Source organism: Castor canadensis, chromosome 13, assembly GCF_047511655.1.
Source record: "Castor canadensis chromosome 13, mCasCan1.hap1v2, whole genome shotgun sequence".
Taxonomy (NCBI): Eukaryota; Metazoa; Chordata; class Mammalia; order Rodentia; family Castoridae; genus Castor; species Castor canadensis.
The window spans coordinates 104504732-104530243 of NC_133398.1; the positions used below are offsets into that span (position 1 = coordinate 104504732).

General features: G+C 41.9%; 2 protein-coding genes across 14 annotated transcripts in view; one reads left to right on the forward strand and one right to left on the reverse strand.

Annotated features, from left to right (window-relative positions):
- Nucleotides 1-25512, forward strand: part of LOC141415543 (uncharacterized) — a 340659-nt gene that overhangs the window by 223285 nt on the left and 91862 nt on the right. The gene's annotated exons all lie outside the window — the stretch shown is intronic.
- Nucleotides 1-25512, reverse strand: part of LOC141415544 (zinc finger protein 782-like) — a 96405-nt gene that overhangs the window by 16948 nt on the left and 53945 nt on the right. For all 11 annotated transcript variants that reach the window (XR_012440532.1, XR_012440530.1, XR_012440531.1 and 8 more), the window contains one exon: nucleotides 23069-23170. Coding sequence is in view for 8 of the 11 variants with exons in the window: in XM_074052400.1 (XP_073908501.1) it covers nucleotides 23069-23170 (102 nt within the window). In the remaining 3 variants the exon portion in view is untranslated. The remainder of the gene's footprint in view (nucleotides 1-23068; nucleotides 23171-25512) is intronic.

Consider the following 25512-nt stretch of genomic DNA (forward strand, 5'->3'; position numbering starts at 1 on the left):
CCCATTGTTTTTCCCAGTGTCCTAAAGGTGATGTTTTAATGTTAAGGACAAAGCATGGTTTTTTTATTACAAGGGTGAGGCAGGTTAACATTAGGGAAACTTCAGGACTCATAGAAACTTAATATTATGTCACAGATTAACCACGTTCTAGCTCAAGGATATCTTCTCCTGGCCAAGGAACCACCCATTCCCTTCCCCATTCATTGATTATTGGGTGGAAAACACCTGGTTCCTGCCTTCCCATAGATTAGTGTAAATTTTAAAAGCACCTGGAGAAGACATGCACACTCTCTCAGCCTCCAAATCCCACCTGGGCCCCACCATGATCCTCTTTGTATTTCTCTTCCCCAACATTTAATAAACTCCATTTACACCCATGTGTCCTGCCATGGATTCTTCGCGCTGGGACACAAAGAATTTGGAAGTTTTCTGATCACAGACACCAACCCACCAGCAACAAGGGTAGATTTGAGAAACTTTAGACAAAGTTGCATCAATGAGTAATTCAGCTTATTCCTGTGCCCTGATATTTGATCCAATTTCATCTCACAGTTGCAACAGTTCCAGCAGTCACTGGGGTCTTAATAAGATGAATGGCTCCATTATTAAAGGCACATAAAAAACTTTCTACTCAGCCCCTTCCAGAACATCATTATTTCAGTTATCTTACAAACTCCTTTCAGTATCTCACTCTGTCCACTACAAGGAGGACTAGAGTTTGAAAGGAAATATTTACAAAGTATTAAAGAAAACTTGCATTTTAATCTATCACCCCACAGAGGATTGTACATTTCAAAGAATAACAAAACTGTGATAGTAGATTGTCCCACAGTTAGAGCTGCAACTCGATAGCCAGTCACAGTAAAGCACTAAGTGGCAACTTCTAGCAGTTCTGTAAATGTGCTAAGGCTCATCAGCTTGCTCCAGGGACCTCTCCAGTTTCACAGAAAGGTTTGCACTTTATTGCTCAATGCCCTAATCTCCTCCATACCCTACTTCTTGCACTCCTGTAGGTCCCAAGTATAGGGAGAATAAGTTAAAACCACATCCTTAAAATTACACATTAAGTGAAAATCTGTTTTCCATTCCAAGCCACTGAATGAAATCTGACAATGACCTCTCCCCCTAAGTAGGGCCCATTACTGTGTTTAGCTCCTCTTTTATTCATACAACAGTTTTATGATGACCTTTCATTGGGACAGGCACTCACCATGGGCACTGAGCATCCTGCATGTCCCTGCTGATTGTGACTGTTTGAAAAGTAGTCAAGCTTCTGGTAATAAGTTAGATCTAGACAGCCAGGATGTAACTACTTAGACCTGGCCTGGTTTCAGGCTCCAGTGTTTGATACCTTCTATAAATGCTTGAGCCTTTGCACCTAGACCCCTCAGTTGTGATGGAACCCAACTGTGTACAGAACCCATCATGCCAATGAAGGATTCACGGATGGCAGAACTGCTATCACTTTAGCAGTTCTGCAGCATTTTGCCCAGCAATGAGCAATAAATACTGTCACTGTGATGTCTGACATCTTGGTTCCTAGTTAGGCACCTGGAGAATGGCAGGTCTGCTCTTTGATATCCCTTGTGAGTCTCGGGTTCTTCCTGACACACAGGAAGTGTTGGGAACTGTACGACACCGTTGTTCTGCATTCTGCCAGAGGGGCACCAGTCCCTCAGTTATGGCAAGGGAAGCTGAGATGGAACTTGAACTGCTTATCAATATTTTCTGAGTCTTTTAAAGAAGAGATTGTGACCACCTCAATAGGTGTCATTGACTTATTATCATAGAATTCATGTCAAACTCTGCTATCAGTCCACTTAAAGAAGCTTATCAAGGAGGATCCAAGATGGTGACTAGGGTACGGAAGCAGATAGCATGAGCTCAGTGACTCCAAAACCTTGCTGAGATGCTGGAGCCACACTTGGTGGAAATAAACTACCAACGAGAATCAAAATTTTAATATCCTGAACCCCTGGCCCATAGGAAACTTCTACATGCCACATTACACTGAGAAAACTAACTGACAGGAATCACCACATATCAATCAATATTAACACTGAATGTCAATGGACTCAACTACCCCATCAAAAGACACTGGAAAACTGGATTAAAAAGGAAGTTCCAACTATCTGTTGTTTACAGGAGACCCATCTCATTGACAGAAACAAACACTGGCTTAGGGTGAAAGGCTGGAAGAAGATTTACCAAGCCAATGGCCCCCCAAAACAGTCAGGAGTAGCAATACTTATTTCAGAAAAAGTAGACTTCAAACTTACATTTATCAAACAAGATAAAGAAGGACACTCCATACTAGTAAAAGGAGAAATACACCAAAACAAAATAATAATTATTAACCTATATGACCAAATGTCAGAGCACTGAATTTCATCAAACATATTCTAAAGGACTTAAAAGCACTTATAGACTCCAACACAGTGGTAGTGGGAGACTTTAATACCCCCATATCATCAATATCTAGGTCATCCAAACAAAAAATCAATAAAGAAATTCTAGAACTAAATCACACCCTAGATCAAATGGACCAAGCTGATGTCTACAGAATATTTCATCCAACATCTGCACAATATACATTCTTCTCAGCTGCCCATGGTACTTTCTCCAAAACTGATCATATCTTAGGCCACGAAGCAAGACTCAGCAAATACAAGAAAATAGAAACAATCCCATGCATTTTATCTGATCACAATGCATTAAAATGAGAACTCAACAACAAAAACAACAGTAGAAAATATGCAAACAATTGGAAGCTGAACAAAACATTGCTGAATGATCAGTGGGTCATTGATGAAATAAGAAAGGAAATTAAAAGTTTCCTGGAAGTTAATGAAAATAAAAACACAACCTACCAGAACCTATGCAACTCAGCAAAGGCAGTCCTAAGAGGAAAGTTTATAGCTATGAGTGCATATAGTAAGAAAACAAAAAGAGCTCAAATAAATGACCTAATACTACATCTCAAACTCCAGAAAAACAAGAACAAGCAAATCCCAAAACAAGCAGAAGGAGAGAAATAATAATTCCCAGCACCACAAAAAAAACCAAAAAACTTCATATGAACATTGGCCCCCTTTCAAAAGAGGCATGACTCCTCAGATAACAAGTAATAAATCACTAGTCTAACCAGTATTTCCATTTCTATCAGCCTCCATTGTCTTACACATGTGGTAGTCAGTATGCCTATAAGATTCCTAGTACAATCTGACTCCTCAGTTGAAAGGTGGAAACTTGGAAAGCAGACAGTTCAATTTTGCTCAAATATGCAGTAACCATGTTGATAGCTCAATGACAAGAGGATAAAACCATGTTTTGTCTGACATCCTCTTCCACAGTCTCAATAGATCATCTCCTGCCCCCTAAGGGAAAGTTACAAAGAGTCTCCCTGTAAGCTGGGTGTTCATGGTGACATCTGTATTCCCAGGGGCTGAGGCAAGTAAATCTCACATCCAAGGTTAATTTGAGCTTTACAGAAGGGTTCAAGAACGGTCTGGACTACATGGTGAGACCCTGTCTCCAAAAATGAGTTTCCCAGGAAATAAGAGTTTCATACACATCCAAGAACATAGAGGCGGTCAGGTATAGATGGCAATTGACATTTGCTTTGGAAAGGATAAAATTTTAAGTAATTGATGGTTGGGAAACTGTTCATTTTGGAGGTAAAAATCTACATTTATTGCTCAAGTTCAGACTTTATGCTGAAAAAATAAAGCCTTTTAGGGTATTCGGTGAAGACCAAAAACCGTAACTGACTTCAGGTAGAAGTACTTCGTTGTCCTGTTCTATTATTATCATGTAAACTTCTTAAAGAGAGAGGGGGTAGAAAGCACCATGGCTCTGGTGCAAAAAGGGCACCCATTGTTGCCTTATCAGCTTGGATCTTACCAGCTGGTGATGCTGGACAAGTGATTTTCCCTCAATTAGTTCATAAATATTTCTTGAGTGCCAGGCATGGTAGTACATACCTGTATTTCCAGCTACATGGGACACAGAGGTAGGAGGATCAAGATCTGAAGCTGGACACAGGAACTTCCCCCAGATTACTGACCTGGAAGTGGTTTGCTGCTTCCTCATGTGCTTTTCTGTCCCAGGAGGCAAAGACCTACTCCGGGACCTCTAATGGGAGAATTACATGACATTCCTACTTTACAAAGGCCTCCAGCCCCTGATGATGTCCACAAGCCAGGTAGGCCTTACAACGTTCCCTTAGAGTTCCATGTCAAAAGTCAGTGGGGCAGAGGAGACCTTGCTTTAGGATGTGCATTTGTTCTTGTGAGCAGAATAGCACCACTGAGACTGAGATCCCTGTCATTCTTGGTTTTGAGTTGGGTATTGACATGGCCAATCATGTAGCTCCCTTTTCCCCCCTCAAATGCCCAAGGACACACCACAATACCTGCCAAGGTCCCAGGGGCTGGGTAGGAGTGCACCTGGAGCATTCATGATCTGAATGTGATCTCACATGACTCTCCTAAGTGTTCCAACCTTGGCAGTATTTCCTCTCAGAAAATGCACTAGGGTTGCTCTTCTGAAACCTGCCCTTTCTAGCATATTCAGGGTAAAGCTTAAGTCTATTACTATGAACGAGCCTCTTCTCCCCTCTTCTGGTGGGCACCCCTAGGAAGAGTGACCGAAACGATCAGCCTGCCTGTCCTTCAGCACCCAGAACCCAGAGGCAGCCAGAGACCATGGGGCCCAAGGACATTCTCCCCAAAGCCATGAATGAATACATGGACATTATGGACTGGCTGATGGTAACTCAGCAATTAGGCACTATGGATTCTGATGGAAACCAATAAGAGGAAAAAATAAAGAAGCAGCAGGAATCGGATGTGATGACTGTGGATTAGGATCTCCTGAGCCACACTGACAAGCTGTGCATTGAGGTGGACCTCATAATGGGGGTGGGCTATATCTGGGGCCCTGGTGTCAGCCAGAATCTGGGACCAGCATTCTGGTTCAAGGATTTGAGTATGATTGCTTGGCTGCTGAGGACTGTGGACATCTGTGTTTCTTTACTTGTGGAGTCATGATGAGTTCACAGCTGCATGGTGTAGACCAGGTTGTAGAGGTCATTGTTCCTTGCTCTTTCTGATGGTCTCACTGGCTTGAGGTATTGTTCCATGTAACACATATGGACACCCTCTTCCCCTGTTCCCAGGTAGAGACTATCAGTCACCCATGATTCATAGAGAATTGCTCTCCCTAGAACCAGAGATGTGTATTTTAGCACTAAATGAAGAGATGGAACAGGAAGCAAGACTACTCCTAAAAGATAGATATGGGAAGGAGTTTCAACAGGTAGGTTAGAAGTATGAGTACACCAGGATGAAACACAAAGTTGGTTCTCTGAATAAATAAATAAAATTGGCAAACTTCTAGATAAATTAACAAAAGAAGGAAGAAGAAGACCCAGACGCAAATAATAAAATCAGAAATGAAAAAAGTAGATATTACAATACACACAATGAAATTTAGAAGACTATACAGGAATGCTTTAGAAACCTATACTCCAGCAAATTGGAAAGTGAAGTAATAGTTCAATTTCTTCACACATATGACTCCCATTAGATCATTAAAAACTTTAAATAGATCTATAATAAGCAATGAGATGGAGACAGTTACAAAGAACCTACCAAGAAAGAAAAGCACAGGTCCTGAAGGATTCACTTGTGAATTCTACCAGACCGTTAAAGAAGAGGGAACACCAATACTCCTCAAATTATTCCATAAAGTACAAAAGGAAGGCTTACTGCCAAACTCATTCTACAAAGCGAATAACATCCAAGTACCAAAGTCAGGTAAAGATTGATCAGAAAAAAGAAAGTCATAGGCCCTTACCTCTGATGAACATAGACACAAAAATCCTCAATTATAAGGAAAAAAGAAAAGGGTGAATATTGTGGATGTATTTTGTTTTTATACTTGAAAATAGAGTCATGGTACCTGTTCAAACTGTTCTAAGAAGATTTGGAAGGGAGATGAGGGGGAATGATAGAAGGAGAGGATAAAAAATTGAAAATATTATATACCATATGCAAGTTGGTTTCATTCCAGGGATGCATGGTTGGCTTAACATATATAAATGAATAGACATAATACAGCATGTAAACATAATCAAGGACAGACATCATATGATCATGTCATCCAATGCAAAAAAAAGTTTGATAACATTCAGCATCTTTTCATGATAAAAACTATGAAGAAACCAGGAATAGTTGGAATGCATGTCAACATAATAAAGGTTATATATGAGAAAGCTACAGCTGACTGTGTGCAAACACTTTGGGTTTTTTCAAGATTAGAGATCTCTTTGTCTAGCCTTTGCATTACAAGGTTGGTAGCAGAAGCAACTGTTGCCTGTTGCCTGGTTGGTGATAATGTCCCTTTGTCTGTAGCTGCATCCCCAAAGTCAGACATCACTTGATGTGAGCGTGAAGTGTGTGGTGTCAGGAAGGAATAAACTTAGTCTTCTAATGATATACACTTTGAAAGTCTGATGTGGTAGCAAATGAAATAAACCTTGCTACATCATACAAGGTGATAGACTGTAGTTAGCCAACCAGTATAATTTTTAGCTCTATTAAGAAAAGACTAAGTTTACTGTGTTCTTTGGATCAGAAACTAGCAATCTACCATGGCATTATGGAGCAAGACATATAAGAAGGCATACTCACTTCCCCTATCTCAGTATGCAGATAAAGATACCACATACAAAAGACCAATACAAAAACTTAAACAAAGAACTATAAGCTTATGCTAGGGAGAATGCAGCATGGGGACTGGATAGAAAAGACAATCTGAATCCTTCAGAGAATATTATTGAAAGTGTTCAATATTACCTGTGGATAACCTAAACAGAATGAGAAATTTTGGGAACAGACGCAGAATTAAAATTATTACAGGGCTAGAACATGTTACTAAAATGGAAAGGAAGCAAAAGAGCATCAGGGTATATAGTAAATCCATGCACGGTTCAGTAATGAGGTTGGTGCATCACCATGCTGCTGTTATGGGGAAGCCTGGGAGCTGAGTAGTGGTTGAGGTGAACAAAGTGAGAGGGAGAACAGCAGTTCACACATTATAGAAGGCTAATTTCCAGGTCAGCAAGTACTTTCATTTTTGGGGGCAATGAAAGATAGTTTGGGAGTTAGAATAAATGATGGAGGAGTTGAAAAATCGAGAAAGAGAGGGAAGTTAGGATTTGTGAAATCATGTAGAAGACATGAAGGAAATTTGGAAAAACCAAATATTCATCCTTCAGATAAATAGCAAAGAAAATATATTGAGTATTCATAGCACAAGAGCACTAAAGCATGGAGTGTGTTAAAAACAAAATAGTAAGTAAATAATAGTAGATGGGGTAAAGAAATAATCAGTGGAATTATTCCTAAACAATATGGTTGTCATACAAGTGGTGAAAAGGATCAAGAGCATCTCACATGGTCTATGTATGTACAAAGATTCTTAGATTAAAAAAGGGAAATATTAATGTTTTGGGGTCAGTGCTAGACTTTTCACTCAGTGCCTCCCACTTAGGCACTTTAACCACTTGATCCATGTTCCACCCCTTTTTTTTGTTGTTTTTTCTTCAATTTTAGGTGGAGTCTTGCATTTTGTTAGGCTGACCTCAAACTGTGATCTTTGTCCTGGTGCCTCCCCCATACCTGAGATCACATAGTCTGTCACCATGCTTGGCCTACTGACTGAGATGGGTCTTGATGATCCTCCCAATCTCTGACTCCTCAGTACCTGGGATTATAGGCATGAGCCACCATGCCCTACTGAAAAAGGATAAAAAATCACTTTCAAAGCTGTTAAGCCTTGTTTTCCTCATAATCTAGTAGCATAAAACTGCAACAAACACATCATACTACCAGGCATGTAAAATTTATGTTTAAAAATTAACTAAAACACTTTTTAGGTTCCATTGTTAGGCCAGCTGTGCTGACACACACCAAACTCTCAGAGCTCAGGAGGCTGAAGCTAGAGGATCATAAGTTACAGGCCAGACAGCTACATAGCTAGACCATATCTCAAAAAAAAAAAAAAAAGAAAAGAAAAAAGTTAAAACATCAATGGTTATTGTGACTGGAATGAAAAGAATATCCTGAAAGCCTAGATAGGGATGAGAAAATGTGAATCCATGAAAAAAACACAAACTGAAGAAAGCATTTTATGTCAGAGCATATAGCAGAACTTTAAAAGACAATGCTAAAACAAAGGCCATACAAATGGTTAGGCATGTGTAAAATAAGAACAGAAATCAGAAATCTGTATGGATTCAGGTTGCCAAGAAAGTTGTCACCTTCATAGGTGAACTGAAAAAATATTCCATACTTAGAATTACAACCACGGGGATGTGTGTCAAAAAGGCCACTGAGTGCTTCTGATAGAAAACACCAGTTAATTGAGTAGGATTTAATATAGAAAATATTAACTGTGTGAAGGGGAATGCAGAGACCATAAACAAGTGACACTGATGGACTTGGGAATCATAACTACAGAGCTGTTGCTAACTGCAAGACCAAATGATGACAGGCTAAAAGGGTCTCTGGAACACAGAAGGCCATATGCATGCACAGGAGATGGCCTTGGAGTAATGATGGCAGCTAAGAGACAAAAGTAGCCTAAGGCATGCCCCATGGTTAGCTCATCAAACCTTGAATTATTAGGGCATGCAAGATTCTAGCCATTCCTGCTACACAGGTCTAATTATCATGGTAATGTGATCTACTATGAAGTTTCTGCGGGATTTTAAAATAATCCTAATCTCAAACATGGTGACATAGAACAGGAAGGTTACCACATATCACAGCAAGGCAATGATTGTCCACTTCTACTTTTCCATGAAAAAGCCAACTACTCATGAACCTCCTTAATGGGAGTGAATAGGAACACAATCAACAGCTCAAAACCACATGCCAAGTGCGAGATTCGATAGATAACTTCGAGAACAGATTCAAAATTCAGGATACCAACTATACATTAATATCACCAGAGTTTAAGGCTGTACATTACACTATCATCAAATATGATGCAAAGGTCATAATGGTGGATGGCCAAGGGACATGATGGATATAATCACATCTGCATCTTATAATTCTTCTGGCATAATTACTGTAAGACATCTTGAAACACATTATTCTTCCTGAGATATTACTGTGTACAAAGTATCTTTGGGGGGGTGGGGTTCCACTTGGTTCTTCCTTCCCCAATAGCTCTTTCTCATAAGTCAGAGGATCAACATGAGGACATCTATTCCACCTTTCCAGTCCAGCAGAGGCTATAGACACAGATTAGGTCTATGGATACTTTCATATTACAGTAATGTGCACTTCAGCAAATACTGCATTATTGTTTTCATAAGATCCTACTGTAACTGAGAGGCATAATTTTCTGATCCCTTGAGTGTTAGGTCAGAATTCAGACCTAATAGTCTCAATGACTGTTCAGTTGGGCAGAGTGCCACATGCATGTAATTGCAACACTTTGGAGGTAGAGGCAGGAGGAAGAGAAGTTCTAAGCCAGCCTAGAGTGAGAGCAGTGCTCAAGAAAAAACAGAAACAAAAACAAAAAAAAAAATGAAAGCCTGGCAGTGCATGCCTATTAATCCTAGCTATTCATGCTGCAGACAGGACAACAGTGGTTTAAGGCTAGCCAGAGTAAAAGTTAGCAAGATCTCTCAAAAATTAGCCGGCTGTCATGGCATACACCTGTCATCTCAGGTACTTGAGAGAATGCTACGAGGACATTATTAGTCAGAATTAACATAAGATTCTTTAAAAAAAAACAACTAAAAGCAGACAGACAGGAGCATGGCTCAAATGGTAGAGTGCTTGTCTAGCAAGTATAAGACCCTGAGCTCAATCCTTAGTACCACACACAAAAGAAGACTACATTTTCTTTCCCCAGTGGACAGAAGTATACCAAATAGCTTTAGTTATCTTTCAAAGAAAACTTGTTTTATCTATCTATTTAGATACAGATATGGATATGTAGACAGGTAGATGGATGGATGCTAATACTCGAATGCTTGAAATGATTCAGCATGCCCCTCAGTAATGTGTCTGTGTGTCTGTGAATTGACATGAATTTCTATACTGTTGGAAGGTACGATATCATTTATTTCAGAAACTTTGGGGTACCTACATTTCCATGATGCCTAGTGATACCATGGCATAGAATCAACTGCTGTAGTACCTACAAGGCAAGATGACCTTTTAACCACTCTTGCATTGCTGCATCTTACATAGTTAGAGCCACCTTCCCTCTAACAACTAACTGCTGCCACCTGGTCTCTGCTGGTTCAGAATCTCCACAACTCTATAGCCTTAAAAATACACTTAACATGGTCAGATCTTGCCAACTGCAAAGACACACCATTAAATTTCTCGAACATGCTGAGCCTGCCTCCTTATCAAAGAAACATCATCACAAAATACAAAAAATAATATTTATATCAATTAATGCCCTGATACACTCTGTTTTGTTTGGCAGTACTGGAGTACCAGGTCCTCCTGCCTGCTAGGCAGGTGCTCTACTACTTGAGACACATAACTAGCACCAAATCTCAAATTTTTGCCCAGGGCAGGCCTTGGGCTGTTATTTTCTACCTATGCCTCCGATTTAGTTGTACCACAGTCATTCACTATCACACCCAGCTTATTGGTTAAGCGTTAGCTTAACCAATATTGGGTCTGGAGGCCTAAAGGGCAGATGAGTGAGTCAGTATTCCATGCCCCATTGGACAGCACTCTGAGCCATGCACCCTGAGAAGGAGTTGTAAATCTGCATTCCTGTACTCTGAGGAGGAGATACAGGGTCTCACAAATCTGCCACGGGGCAGATAAACAAAATGCTCTCAAGGTTGTTCCCCCACCCCCACAAGGGGCAAACAGACCAGCTCATCTAAGAGAGCCTGTGCCACAAATCCATGGCCTAGGAAAAAAAGCACCTAACCCTTACTCTAACCCAGAGTTAAAGCATCTATAAAAACCCCAGCCTTCACCTGAGCAGGGAGCCACTGGTTTCCGGGCTCCGCTGCACTGTTCTAGCTGTAGCCTTTCCTTTCTCGCTAATAAATCCCACTTTGTGTACCGGCCTCATCTTGCAAGCCAATCAGCTGCCTCACGACCCAGTTCTCTGTCCTGCGAAGGCAAGGACCCTTGACACTGGCCCACAACATTTCACACTGGCACATAGCACACCCTTGGCCAGCTGGCCTTGAACCTCAAAAGATCAAGCCTCCAGATCTCTACCTGCTGAGTAGCTAGGTTTCAACATGTCTTCAACCATGTCTGCCTACCCAAATATACTCTTTAATCTATTTTTCTATATATAAATGGCTTCTTATTCTTTGAAAGGTTGTCATCTGAAAGCAACTTTGCAATTTTCTTTTCCCTAAAGCAAACTGATCCATTTTCTTTTGTCTGGGTGGCACACAAAATTTCATTAGAAACAGGGTAAGATGGCAGAGGAATACAAAATTTCTCATCAGATCACATGAATAAGAGTCTGGATATGAAAAAAAGAGTCTATATACCAAAGATCAAAAGAGAAGTGGGGCAGATAGTTAGGGACCGATTGGCAATATAAAACTATATAATTTAACTTAGAGTATCTCAGGTTAGAAGCCCTCTCTCTCTCACTCTCTATGAACCTCTCATTCAATTTCAAGTATTTTGTTAGATGTGGAGCTAAATGAAAAGGGGAATCTGTGGAAATTCCTCCCAAATGGACTTAGGATACCTGAAAATTAGCATAAGTGTATGCAATTCTGCCCAAAGCATCCCCTTTCCCCCATTCTCCCTTCACAATCCCACTTGCAGGTCATTGGCACCTGGGAATGGTCTAGGTTTTTACCACTCAAAGTTAAGAACAGTATAAAAATGCCGTACTACAACCATCACTCCTACATGGCTAGTCCACTCCACCTGACCAAGACTACAGCTGTGATCTCCTTTCCCCTTTACCTATAAAAAATTCCCTATTTCCCTTACTATGTCCACATGTTCTGCTTGGAGTCATCCATACTAGAACACAAGAGCCAGGCATCTCTGATCAAAATTCTTAGCAATGACAATAGCAAAGCAGTGAGATTCACAAAAGATGGATGGGACAGCTGAAAAATATGGTGAAACACAAAGGCAGCAGAGTAAACTAGAAGCAGTTTGTCACTCTTGCCAGGGCTCCAGCCACAGCAACCTCAAAAGGGGAGGCTAGAGCCTCCAAGGTTGGCCAGACAACCTCAAGAAAGACTGGCAGAATTAGCTGTGGAACAAAAATCACACCTCCTGATAATATTAACCTCAGTGTAGGGATCTGATGGGACAGTGACTACGTCCTTGCTGCTTTATGTCCTCTTCCATTTCTTTTTGTACCAGATAAAGGCTGGATGCACTGGACAACAAAACAAACTTGTGACTATTTGAAGTATAAACACATGTCCGAGAAGGATCCAAACGGACATCCAAGTTGTGTGTCCTTAGTGTGGGGCCAAATGGCTGTTAAGGAAACAAAATGCATTTCCCCAGAGACACTGTGCTTGGTGGCTGTGCGCTGAGGTTGGTACATGACAGCGGCTTCACTGGGAGGCCGGTGGAAGGGGCACCACCACGCCCATGGCACATATTACAGCCTGGCCCTTGGGATGCAAGACTTCCCTGGGAAGCCAGGGACACACTGGCAAAGGAGCACGATGAGGTCTCCCTCATTCTCGCTGCCTGTGCGGGACCGTGAGAGGTGCTGGGCTCATCTGAGCACCAACTTATGGTGCAGCCTGAGAAAGAGGGAAAATGGGAAATGGGGTGCAGGAAGCCTCTGGTGCCAAATGGGGATGGAGTGGCCTTCCTGCCCTTCTCAGTAGGTTTCCTTGTCTCCCAGTCCCACAGATTTTCCCAGTATCCCTTTTTCACTAAGAATGGGGAAGAAGCCACCATGAAGGATGGCCGGCTCTGTGCAGGTTTTCTGAGTGCTTGGGAGTAGTAATGAAGCAAAACTTCACGGGGTCAGAGTCCTTCTTCTGTCCCAGAGGACTCTGGTCTCAGTTCCAGGTAAACCCGGGCAGCGGAAACTGGAGGTTGTGACTCAGGTTGAGTAAACCGCACAAAGATGGGAGGAGCGGGGTTGGAGCGCTGCCCTGTCCTCTCCTTCCCCTTCTCTGGCCATCGGTGAGATTAAGGACAAGATGGCCATGCCAGGGTGTACTCCTCCTGTGGAAGGCAGTGAAAGGGAGCAAGCACTTCCAGTGGCAGAAGGAAGAAAGAATGACATCTCCAGCCCTCGCCTGCTCCAAGAACGTCATCAGCCATTGCTTGCTCTGGCCAAAGGGTGGGAAAAGACAGAGTGAAGAAGCTTTAGGAAAAAAAAATCAACTTCCATATTATTCGCTGACTGTCAGAAATGAACCTCTATAAGTTTATAGTGAAAAGGTCAATGACCCAATAGAAAATGGACAGAGGACAACATGAAAGGTCTATTCTAAAAGAAATACAAATGGCCGATATGAACTCATAGCAAAATTCACCATGCTCAAACACGGATCTCAGGAGCACTGTGCTGAGTGGAAGAAGCTGGACACCAAGAATACAGACTGCATGTGTCCAGTTACCTGGAATTCTAATAAAGTGACAGAGACACTCCAGTGACAAAGAGCAGAGACCAGGTGTGGGGCAGAGGGCCTTGTGAAGTAATGGAAATGCCCTGTACCATGACTGTGACGTGATGGTTACACAGCTGTATGCCTTTTTATGTATGCATTCAAAATTCACCAACCTGTATGGTTAAAATTGGTGAATGTTGCCAGGTGCCACTGGCTCACACCTGTAATCCTAGCTACTCATAGGCAGAGATCACGAGGATCAAGGTTTGAAACCAACCCAGGCAAGTAGTTTGCGAGACCCTATCTTGAAAATACCTAACACAAAAAGTGATGGTGGAGTGGCTCAAGGTGAAGACCCTTAGTTAAAGAAAAAAAAAAAGGTCCTTAGAGACTATTTGGTTCAACTCCTTCCTTTTGTATTTTATAAATAAGACAGAGATTATTATTATTCAAAATCACACAGCCTGCTAAAGGCCAAGACACATCCCAGTATAGACCTGTCTCCCCCCCTCCCTTTTCCCTCTCTTTTCCTTCCTTTCCTTCCCTCTCTCTCTCTCTCTCTCTCTCTCTCTCTTTCTTTCCAGAGAACCAAAGGCCCCATGCTGGCTTCAGTCTTTGTCTGCTGAGTGCTTTTCTACAGCGTCCCAAGCGGCTTCTCCCCAGATGGGATCAAGTCAGGCACATCAGCCAACGTGACATCATTTCAGCTTTCTTTGTCCTGTCCTCCTCCTTGGCACATTGAACCTGTGAACTGTGTCAACCTCCAAAAATCCCAGGCATCCTAAAGACCTTGATATGGGATACTTCCTTTAGACACATCTTCATTGTATTCAAACAGAGGAAGAGGCTGAGGAAGATGCATACTTTGTGATTTATTGCAAATAATTGCTCTATGCAGTTGCTGTGCTGCCTAGGCAAGGCTGAAATTTGTAGGACAGGCCATCAGGAAAAACAGCCAGAACTCTCTAGCAACAGCCAAATGCACAGGGACGCCTCAGCCCTAACAATGGAATAACACAGTATGTAAAATAGAAAAGCTTAGCTACTTAGGAAGCAGAGATCAGGAAGGAAATCCTCACTTAAGCTTCAGAAAGCCACAAGCACTTAAAACCCATGAACCTTCAGCTGATCATCCTTAGCCAATCCAATCTCTACCAGGAACTGGTGTATGTTCTTGCACTGGTCACCCTGTGGCTGAATTACTCCTCCATATTCTAGATGCCCAATTACAGTACCACTGCAGGCAAATTTCTTCTTTTTATAGTAGTAAGGTCTTGGATACTAGTGAGAGTAGAGTTTCTGGATAGCAGACATTGATACAATTCCTTTTCCTCAGTGGAAATGGCCTGTGGAAAGTGTCTGGGGAGAAGATGGGGAGATGGGGGGATGGATCTAGGATTTCTGTGTCCTGGGAGCAAGGAAAGTTTCCCAAGTTCACCTGAGATCCACTGAGCTCTGGTCACATACTTAGGTCCCCAGAGAGTTGTTGATTACAATTCAGTTGTCATTCTACTGGGTGTCAGTCACCCCACTGGAGACCCCAAAGGTCTCTGCCCTTAAGATACAGATGGGATCTGTAACTTGGTTTTGCTCGTCCTCCTGCTAGAACTCAACCACTCTTCCAAGATCATTCAAATTATCATTTCAATCTTTGAACCTGGAGAAAAACTCTTCTTTAACACTTGCCAAACTGACTTGTTGAAATTCCACTCACTTTCCACAGAGCCACGCAGACATCCCTGACCACCACTGAGTGCTGCATGTCAGCAACACTTTCATACAGAGCATGTGGACATGTAGAAGCTGGGAAAGTATAGAGCATGCACAGGCCATATCCCAGTGTAGGCGCTGATTAGTCTGAGAATGCCACCTTGTATGGTCCTTAGTCCCTTGACACCAAACCTGGGGTGCTGGCCACGGCAATGCTCAGGCAGAACCACCAGACTCAAAGAAAGCCTCACTAAGTCACCATGCAGGGGGGCTAGAAAACTGGGGGACCTGTGCCTTCTGCTGTCATCTGATACCTGTACTTAGAGTAGGAGGACAGTATCTGGACAGTGGGCCCTATGAACAGGAAATGCATGGAAAGAGATGATTGTTGCTTCATTGGGTCAGAATTGTGTTCTGTCCTGATCCCCTGTGTGGTATTTCATCTGGCATTTTAGAAGTGATCCTAAAGAACTGTCAGCTCCTTATTTTGACAGGGCAGTAATTCTAAAAGATGAAGCTTAAGGGCTGGCAGAGTGGCTCAAGTGGTAGATCGCCTGCCTAGCAAGGATGAGGCCCTGAGTTCAAACCCTAGTACCACCAAAAAAAAAAAAAGATAAAACTTGGTTCCTCAGTGTGGCCTATGGATGGATTTAAGGAGAAAGTTAAGATGTCCTTTTGGTCAAAACCACAGGCTGATTTCAGGAAAATTAAATCAAGATAGGGAGGCAACAGCCACTGGGGCGGGGAGGCTGGAGGAGGGAACAGGACACAAGGAAAAACCCTAAACCAGACAGGGGTCAGTAGCTTAGCAAAACTTCCAAAGCTTCTTTGGGGAAGATTTCTCTGGTTTTGGTTTTTGAGACAGTCGTAGAGGAGATATGAGATACTCGAGATATGGTTCCAGTTCCTTTTTATGGCCTCACAATGCATTTTTTGGACAGACAGAGTGGCTCAAGCTGGTTGGAGGTTTGAGATCAGCCTTGGCAAAAAGTTTATGTGAGACCCCATCTCAATCAATGGCTAAGCACAGTGGCCTGCGTCTGTCTTCCTGGCTATGAGGGGAAAAGACAAATAGAAGGATCACAGTCCGGGCCACTCAGAATAAAGCAAGGACCCTATTTCAGAAATAACCAATGCAAAAAAGGGTTGGAGGTGTAGCTTAGGAGATAGAATATTTACCTAGCAAACGTAGGGTCCTGAGTTCAAATCCCAGTACCACCAAAAAATGCATTTGTTTTGTTTTTGGAATTGATGAATGAACCTCGCTTACTTTTTTCTTCCCCATGAGACTGGGGTTTGAACTCAGGGCTTGGCACTTTCCAAGCAGGTGCTTTACCACTTGAGCCACACCTCTAGTCCATTTTGCTCTAGTTATTATGGAGACCTGGGGGAGGGGTCTCCCAAACTACTTGCCCAGGCTAACCTTGAACCATGTATTTCCAATCTCAGCTTCCCATGTAAGTAGGATTACAGGTGTAAGCCACTTCATTTCTTACATGAGACAGCACTGTACCTAATTGGCTACTCACCTAATTAGGCTTAAAAAACTGCCCATGAGTGGATCCTAGGGAAGGTGCAGGGCTTTTGTCTTCTAGAAATGATGAGGGAGGACGCACACAGGAGGAACAGGACAAAGTGCCCTCCTGGATGCTGGTGGGGCAGGAAGATTCAGATCCCCAGCCCTGTCCTGGCAGCATACCTTCTAGGTGGCTCATCTGTCTTTTCCTCCTTCCACAGTGACACCAGTGAGCTGGCATCTGCATCAAAGTCAAGAGACAATGGCTCTGGGAGCCTTGGGGCTTTACTTCCTATGCTTCAGCAATCACATTCCACGTCTCCGGGTGCCCTGGGGCCCCCGCAGTTGAGTTTGCCAAGCAAGGCATGGGGACTGGGACTGGTAGAGAAGGAAGGCCCAAAGCCCAGCTTTCCGTTTCTAAGCCCTGCTGGCCTGACTTGTATTGAAATTACTGCTTCACGTGAGGGAGGAACCTGGCATGACTCTGCACCCCAATGCCATGACCGCCCTCACTTGTAAAATGGGGTACACAGAAGAGCACTCATCTCCTGGGCAGTGGCTCTCAATGTAAGGTCGCCATCCCCAGCATCTGCATCCTTGGGAACTTGTGAGGACAGCAAATTCTGGAACACTACCCCTGACCTGCTGAATCAGAGCCTAGGGGGTGGGGGGCTCAGCAATCTGAGTTTTCCCTGAGCCCTCCAGGTGGTTCTGAAGCTACACGGAGAAGCACTGCCCCAGGTCGTGAAGACGGTGTGAAGGGGCGCGTGAGATGCTCAGAGCAGCGCTGGCACCTCAGAGTCACTCAGCTGTGAGCATCACCACCACCAAGAGCAGCACAGCAGGAATTTTCTCCAGTGACAATTTCCAAGCATGCCAGGCACTCACACTGTTAGCACAAAGGTCTTCTCTGCCTTTACCACTGACCATAATGAAACGCAGGGGATCAGGGTATGTTGGGGCAGGGCGGGGGATGCAAATCCATACATTAGTAAGGAAAGAATCTATTAATGGAGACTCTATTACAATAGGATGATGCTTAAAGCCTAAACCAGAGACATCTCAGGAAAGCAATGAGTAAATAATGCTTTTATGGGTAAATGGCTTTGTAAAGAGTACAGGGTTAGTAAAAAACAAAACAAAACAACAACAAAACCTGCTGTGTGGGTGTGGGAAAACCTAAAAATCTGGGGCAAAAATTGCTAGGGGAAGTTGAGGCAGAGAATGTTGTCTGTGGTCAAGCACAAAAGGCACAGATCTGGGCCTGAGATGGAACGAAGAAATGACACATGGGACATTCCCGCAGAGTTTAGGGCCTACCTGTCCCAGTCAGGGTGGCCTCAGTTTTTGACAGTTTCCATCAGACTTGTTAAGAAGCTGACTTTTACTTACACCATGGGTAACAGGATGAATATGGCCCCCAAAGAGATCAGATCTGAATTCGTGGACTTATAACTGTGGCTGTGATTAAGTTAAAGATCTTCAGATGCAGAGATTATCCTGGTTTACACAAGTGAGCTCTATGTGCACCAAGTTTGTAGGACTTTGGTGCAATAGCCGTAGGAGACTGATAGGCTTTGTTCCTTAAAAAGACTGTTTTTTCAGATTGGAGGAGGATATCATCTGGCATCCAGCTGAGAGTTTGTGGATTACAGTCTGAGACGAAGGGAGAAATTTCACAGTCAGTTCCCTTTGTAATTTCACTGAAATGCATCAGACGTGTTCCCTGTCCATTTGCTGAAAATCAAGTTTATTATAGTTATCTCGTTTTAACATGGAAAGATTGAGCTTCAGAAAAGAGGTTAGGAAAGGCTGGTGTAGAATGTGTAAGTAAATGTTGACACTATACAAGAAGAGGACAGTGAACACAAAGGAAGAGCTTCAGTAATTTATTTATTTAATTTTTTTTACAGTTCTGGGGCTTGAACTCAGGGCCTTCACCTTGAGCCACTCCATCAGCCCTATTTTTGTGAAGGGTTTTTCAAGATAGGGTCTCTCGAACTATTTCCGTGGGCTGGCTTCGAACCTCAATTCTCCTGATCTCTGCCCCCGAAGTAGCTAGGATTATAGGCATGGGCCACCAGCACCCAGCTTCAGTAATTCTTATTTCAATTACTTACTTGAGAAATTGGCTGGTGATTTAACCCTACAAAGTTAAATAACTCAGAACAGTAAGCTATTCGATAATTGGTTTCATGTGAACAACAGATCAAGACAGGTTGACCAGGCATGATGCCACATGCCTGTAATCCCAGCTACTCAGAAGGATAGACAGTCTGAGGGCAGCCTGGGAAAAGTTAACAAGACCTTATCTCAAAAAACAAAAGGGCTGGGGGCATGGCTTAAGTGAAAGAGCAAGTGTGAGGCCTTGGGTTCAATTCCCAGTACCACCACACAAACACACACACAAATTATAAGCTGTTTTACATTACAATTGGCAAGATTTCCATTATAATTATTTTCCAATATGATTGTCGATGGTAATAAATCATTTTGCAAATGGACAGTTTGCTGGATAGCATTTTAAAGAGTTGGCTCAGTGAATTTTCAAAAATTGGAAGGGTTGTGACATTGGAGACAGGTATTAGGTCTTAAATAACCCACTAAATTTGCCAGTTTCTCTACCATTTAAAACTTCCAGACTGGGTAAAGAATTATATCCTGTTTTACTAGTGAGCAAAAGAAGTCTCTATGATGTGCACCAGAATATCTTATCACAGACACTGAAGTTTAAATTGGAATCAGGAAGTTCTGCCAACGGCATTTTATCAAGAGTGGAGGCCAGAGGCCAGGTTTGGTCACTTGACTCAAATGTGACTTTATGAATAATTAGCCCTCATCAACATAATTTTGCAAAGAAGTAGAGATTGAAAAATAGGAAGAGAAATAACACGACTAGTAATACTACATTTCTTTTTTTTTTTTCCCCCTAGTACTGGGACTTACTCAGGGCCTACCTCTTGAGCCACTCCACCAGCCCTATTTTTTGAAGGGTTTTTCAAGATAGGGTCTCACAAACTATTTGCCTGGGCATCAACCACCGGTGCCTGGCCATAATACTACATTTCTGTAATGTGTTTTTAGCAAACTGTGTGTAAATAGACATAAAGAGACACTATGAGTTGGAATAAAGGTGCCGTCCATCTCTTGTTCAGTGGCCGTTTCCCATATGTCTCCTGCATTTAGGTATCTCTTGGTGTAACTTCAGATCTGGGGGACATAGAAGGGCTGTGTTTTCACCAATGCATTTCGAATTCCAAGAAATAGAGAGGATACCATTCTTTGGAGCACCTCTGCTGCTGGGACTGCTGCCAGGCTGTTACTCAAGGCGCACATCTTAATGCACTGGCAGGTTTTTCCACCCTGTGCAATCTTCAGGAGCTGTGGCCCAAGGGCAGCTATAAACCCACGTGTTAGAATAACTTAGATTGCTTGTGATAGAGTAAACAAATACACAATGGACAGACTATACAGCAATACAACTCTGACCCACAGAAGAACAGCAACTTAATCCCACAGCTCAGAGCACTCAGGACTTACTCAATGGCTGACAACTTCCTTATTTATCTATTCCCCACCCCCACCCTCATCCTCCCCACACACCCCCACCCTGTACTGGGACTTCAACTTGGGGCCTAACACCTTGAACCATGCCACCAGACCTTTTTTGTGAAGGTTTTTTTCAAGATAGGGTCTCACAAACTACTTACCTGAGCTGGCTTCAAACCTCAATCTTCCTGATCTCTGCCTCTGAGTAGCAAGGATTACAGGCATGAGCCACTGGCACCCTGCAACTTCTTTATTTTTTGCCTTTGCTTCCCACCCTGGGCAAACCAGAGGACACCAAATTTGCTTTTCCTCTCCTCTGTCTTTGGGCTGTCTCCCTTGTTATAGCAAGTTCTGAACAATAGCCTAAAAATCTAGCCTGTCTCTGCTTATTCCCACCTATGAATAATAATTGTGTCGAACACCATGATTAAGTTAGAAAAAAACTTAAGACTCAAGCTACTTACAGTGTTTTTTTTAATAGCATTATATATTTATCTTATTAATGGTTTTTTTTTTGAGACAGTGTCTCACTATGTAGCCAAGCTGGCTTGGAACTTATAATGTTCCTGCCTCAGAGGCCTCATGAGTTTTGGTATCACAGGCACAGGTGAGTACCACTATGCCTGGCGCACTCTTGCTTTTTAACATAAGTCTATGAGTCCAAAAATGTTCCTTTAAGAGCCGCTTTATCTACAGTACAAAGGTTTTAATATGCATGTTTTCATTTTTTAAATTCTTCTGGATTTTGCACAATAGATTTACTCCTTGATTAAATATGGTTTTTAAAAATACAATTCATTATTGATAGCAATAGACTAATTTTCTCATACTGTTTATAACTACAGTTACTGGGAACAATAATAAATCCACTTTGTGGAAATTATTGACATTTGCCTGAAATACTTTTGTATTTTATCAGTATCCTCCAGTCATTTTAAGAAGAATTATTCTTTGTTTCAGAGCAGTTTTGAAAAACACATTAAATTCATTTTATAAAATTGTTACTTACAAGTTCTAGAGTAGAGGTCAGTAAAGCTTTTCAGTAAAAGGGCAGAATAAATGCTGCTGGCTGTGCTTGCCATGTGGTTTCTGTGGCAACTACCAACTCTACCTTGTAGAATGAGCTCAGGAACAAACATACATGGGTGGGCTCCAATAAACAATTTCTCTTTATCAGGATAGGCAGCAGGCAGAGTATGACCTCAGGGCCATAGTTTGCAGAGTCCTATTTCAGAGTTGGTGAACTCTGGCTTTGCTATGAAGTCAGAGAGATAGGTTAAGGTCTACACTATCTAATACTTTCATAATCTCCTTATAATTTTTGCAGTTTTTATGAAATGGTGATAATTTATTTCCTGTACAATACTTAACATTTCATATTTTCTTTTAAAAATGTCTTTAGCATTAATAAAATGCCCTTTTTCTTATCTATGTTTTGATCTGAATTGAACCTGAAGTATGTGTGGTAAGTAACACTGAATTTTTATGTTTGTTACCTTAACAATTCATAACTATATTTTGAATTTACCAAATTACTGTTTAAGTATATGTCATTGAGACAACTTGATATCATTTACTTCTAAAAACCAAATTTATGGCTGGGCATGACTGTGCACACCTGTAATCCCAGCTACATGGGAGTGGAGATAGAATAGCAGTTTGAGGCCAGCACAGACAAAAGTAAGCAAGACCATGTCAAAAACAAACTTAGTGTGGTGATTCATGCCTGTAATCAATCCCAGCTATTCAGAAGGTGGAGGTAGGAGGATTGCAGTCCAAGGCTGGCTTGGGCAAAAGGGCAAAACCCTACCTGAAAAAAATCCTAAAAAGCGAAAGGCTTAGGGACATAGTTCAAGTGGTGGAGTGCTTGCCTAGCAAGTGTTAGGCTCAAGTTCAATCCCCAGTATTGAAAAAGAAAGTTATTTATATCCAGGCACCAGGGGCTCAGGCCTGTAATGCTCAGGAGGCAGAGGATGGTGGTTCAAAGCCAGCCTGGGCAAATAGTTCAGAGACCCTATCTTGAAAAAAACCATCACAAGAAAAGATTTGGTGGAGTGGCCCTAAGTTCAAATCCAGTACCACAAAAAAAATAGTTTATTTACATATTTGATGCAGCACATCTGTCTTACTCTGTGTCATTCTGTGGTTTGCATAGCTCCTGTGCAGACAAGAGTTGACACAACAGACCTGAGGCACCACCTCTAAAAAGGTCTGCTTGCAAGGTTAGCCCATGGCTGGAATCTGGTAAACTTAGGTTTCAAAAGCATTCCCAGAACTTCTAAGAGGGGCTCACTGAGCCAAAGCTATTTTGCACATACAATACAATTAATGATGAACACCTGCTTTCCATCTCAAAGTCTGCACCTTTACTACATGCTCCATGGAGGGTGCCTATGTGAACATCCCACAATAAAAATCTTGGCACCTACTCCCTAATGTCCTTTCTGAGTAGACAATATAGTCTGTGTGTTTATCTCTCTTCATTGCTGAGGGAATCAAGTGTATTCTGTGTGAACTCCTGGAAGCTTGTATCTGAGTCCCTATTCTGCCCTTTTTTGATTCATTTTGCCTTGTGTCCTTTCTGTAAAATTTTAGCTATGAGTGTGACTACATGCTGAGTTCTTTACCTCCTCCTACAGAATCACTGAACCTGCCAGTATTTAATAACTTACCTGGATAACTCCTGTTTAGGAATTCTTTCTCCTTATCTGATGACCATGGATCTTCTCCTTGTTCCAATGTGAATCTCAGTTCTGGTTTTATAAAGCAGTACCCTGTAAACAGGAAATAATTCAGAGATTGAGTTAGATGCATAGGTTCCACTGTTCCTGAACATGAAGGAAGGTACAACTTCAGAAGTGCCACACTGAAGGTGTTCAATGTACTTTTATGGGGGAAATGATAAGAACAAAACCCCCACTTTTTAAAAATTAATTAATCAATTTATTTATTTTATGGCAGCACTGGGGTTTGAACTCAGGGCCTCACACTTGCTACGCAGGTGCTCTACCACTTGAGCCACTCTGCCAGTCCCAAACCCCCACATTTTAAAATACTCATAATTAATCTTAAATCTCTGAATTACAAGCTTAAATAATATTACATTCTGAAATTATCAATGTCTTGGATTTTAGGTAAGAGATTTTATGAGAACTTCCATATCTGGCCACAATACAGTTAAATAAAGAGGGATTTACCTCTCCATATCAGACATCTAAAAATAATTATATAGAATATATAAAATGAGCTGGGCACTAGTGGCTCATGCCTATAATCCTGACTACTCAGGAGGCAGAGATCAGGAGGATCACAGTTCGAAGCCAGACCAGGCAAATAGTTTGTGAGACCCTATATTGAAAAAACCCATCACAAAAATGGGCAGGTGGAGTGGCTCAAGGTATAGGCCCTGAGTTCAAGCTCCAGTATTGCAAAAATTATATATGTATATGTATATATATATATAATATATTTATGAGTTATATTTACATATATGACATATATATGTGTGTGTGTGTGTATATATATACATTCCAGAAAATGCCCTCATACATATATATGAAATGTTATAGACTTTAGCCAATAGCCAGGGATTCTTGAGAACACAGAAACAAATAAGGTGAGCCCTAGGATTATCACAGGTTACTGCTAAGTGAATTTCCAATCCACAGCACAAAAAGAAACTATCAGAGATACCAGATTCAGTGAGTTAACAGAACTAAATGTTTAATGAAGCCATGGCAGCTAGATTTGTGGGGAAACAGCTGTGCTGACACAGTCCTGGAGATTGCCGAAGAGTCTCCTTAGTTCTGACTTGGAAGCATGCATGGAAGCCATGAGGGAGGGACCAGTGTGAAAGAATAGGCTGAAAAATCACCAAAGCAGCAGAGCTAGGATGTTTATACCTCAAGCCAGGGTAGAAAGTGTCCTAACTCATGACCACAATGACCAGAGGGTACTGCCTTAACAGAGGAGCCAAGCTAGTTCTAATGTGAGCTCTGAAAGCTTTATGACACAGGTTTAGTAAATCTTGAAAGAACTCTACTGATTTCAGGTAACTACATTCCAGAAAAGGCCCTCAAATATTTAAAAGACAACAAAATCTAGTACCCAACAGTGTAAAATTCCTAATATTTCACACCTAATAAAAATGAGAAGGTATGAATAGAAGCAGGAATGTACAGGTCCTATTGAGAAGAAAAACCAATCTGTAGAAACAGTACAAAATGACACAGATGATAAAATTAGCGCTAAGGCCACCAGAATAGCAGTTAATACTCCACAGGTTCAAGAAAAGAAAGTAAAACATAAACAACATGACAAAGGGAAGTTACAAAAAGTTCTAAGTTGAAATTTAGAATGAAAAGCATAACATATGAAAAGAGGAAGCAAACCAACTGTGTTAATAAGATTTCTGTTGCTGTGACAAGTATCTGAGCAACTGAAAGAAGAAAGATCTATCGACCTCAGTTTCAGTCCAAGGTTGACTAGATCCACTGCTTCGGGCCTGAGGTGAGGCAGAATGTTATGGCAGAAGTGTGTGGCTCACCTCATAGCAGCCAAGAAGCAGAGCACAAAGGGGCAAGGGACAAGATACCCTTCAAAGGCTCACCCCATAGTGACCTGGTTCCTCCAACAGGGCTCCACCTCCCACCACCTCCCAATACTGCCATCAAATTATGAAGCCAGTGATGGATTTTTCCACTGATAACCCAGAGCCCTTATGATCCTGTCACCTCCACATGACTGGATTTACCTGCTAGGGACCACACCTCCAACATGAGCCTTTTGGCTCGTATCCAAACCATAACACCAACCAAACAACAAATAAGAAAGCACTAGATAAGATTAATAAGCATATAGCTTTCAAATGCAAGAAGGCAGGAAGCAGGGAGAAGAGTATCTTAAGTGACACTCTGGAATAGTGCCCCCAGAGAAAAATGACCTAAGATGCATTCATTACTTTAAGACATGGCAATGAGAGCTCTGAAAGAAACCCAAAGTGAATAAAAACTGGGAAACAGCAGAATAATCCGCAATCTGTGCAGTCATATCCAGTAGTCTAACACGTGTACAGTCAGAATTCCAGAAGAACACAAGAGGGGAGGGAAGTAAGGTA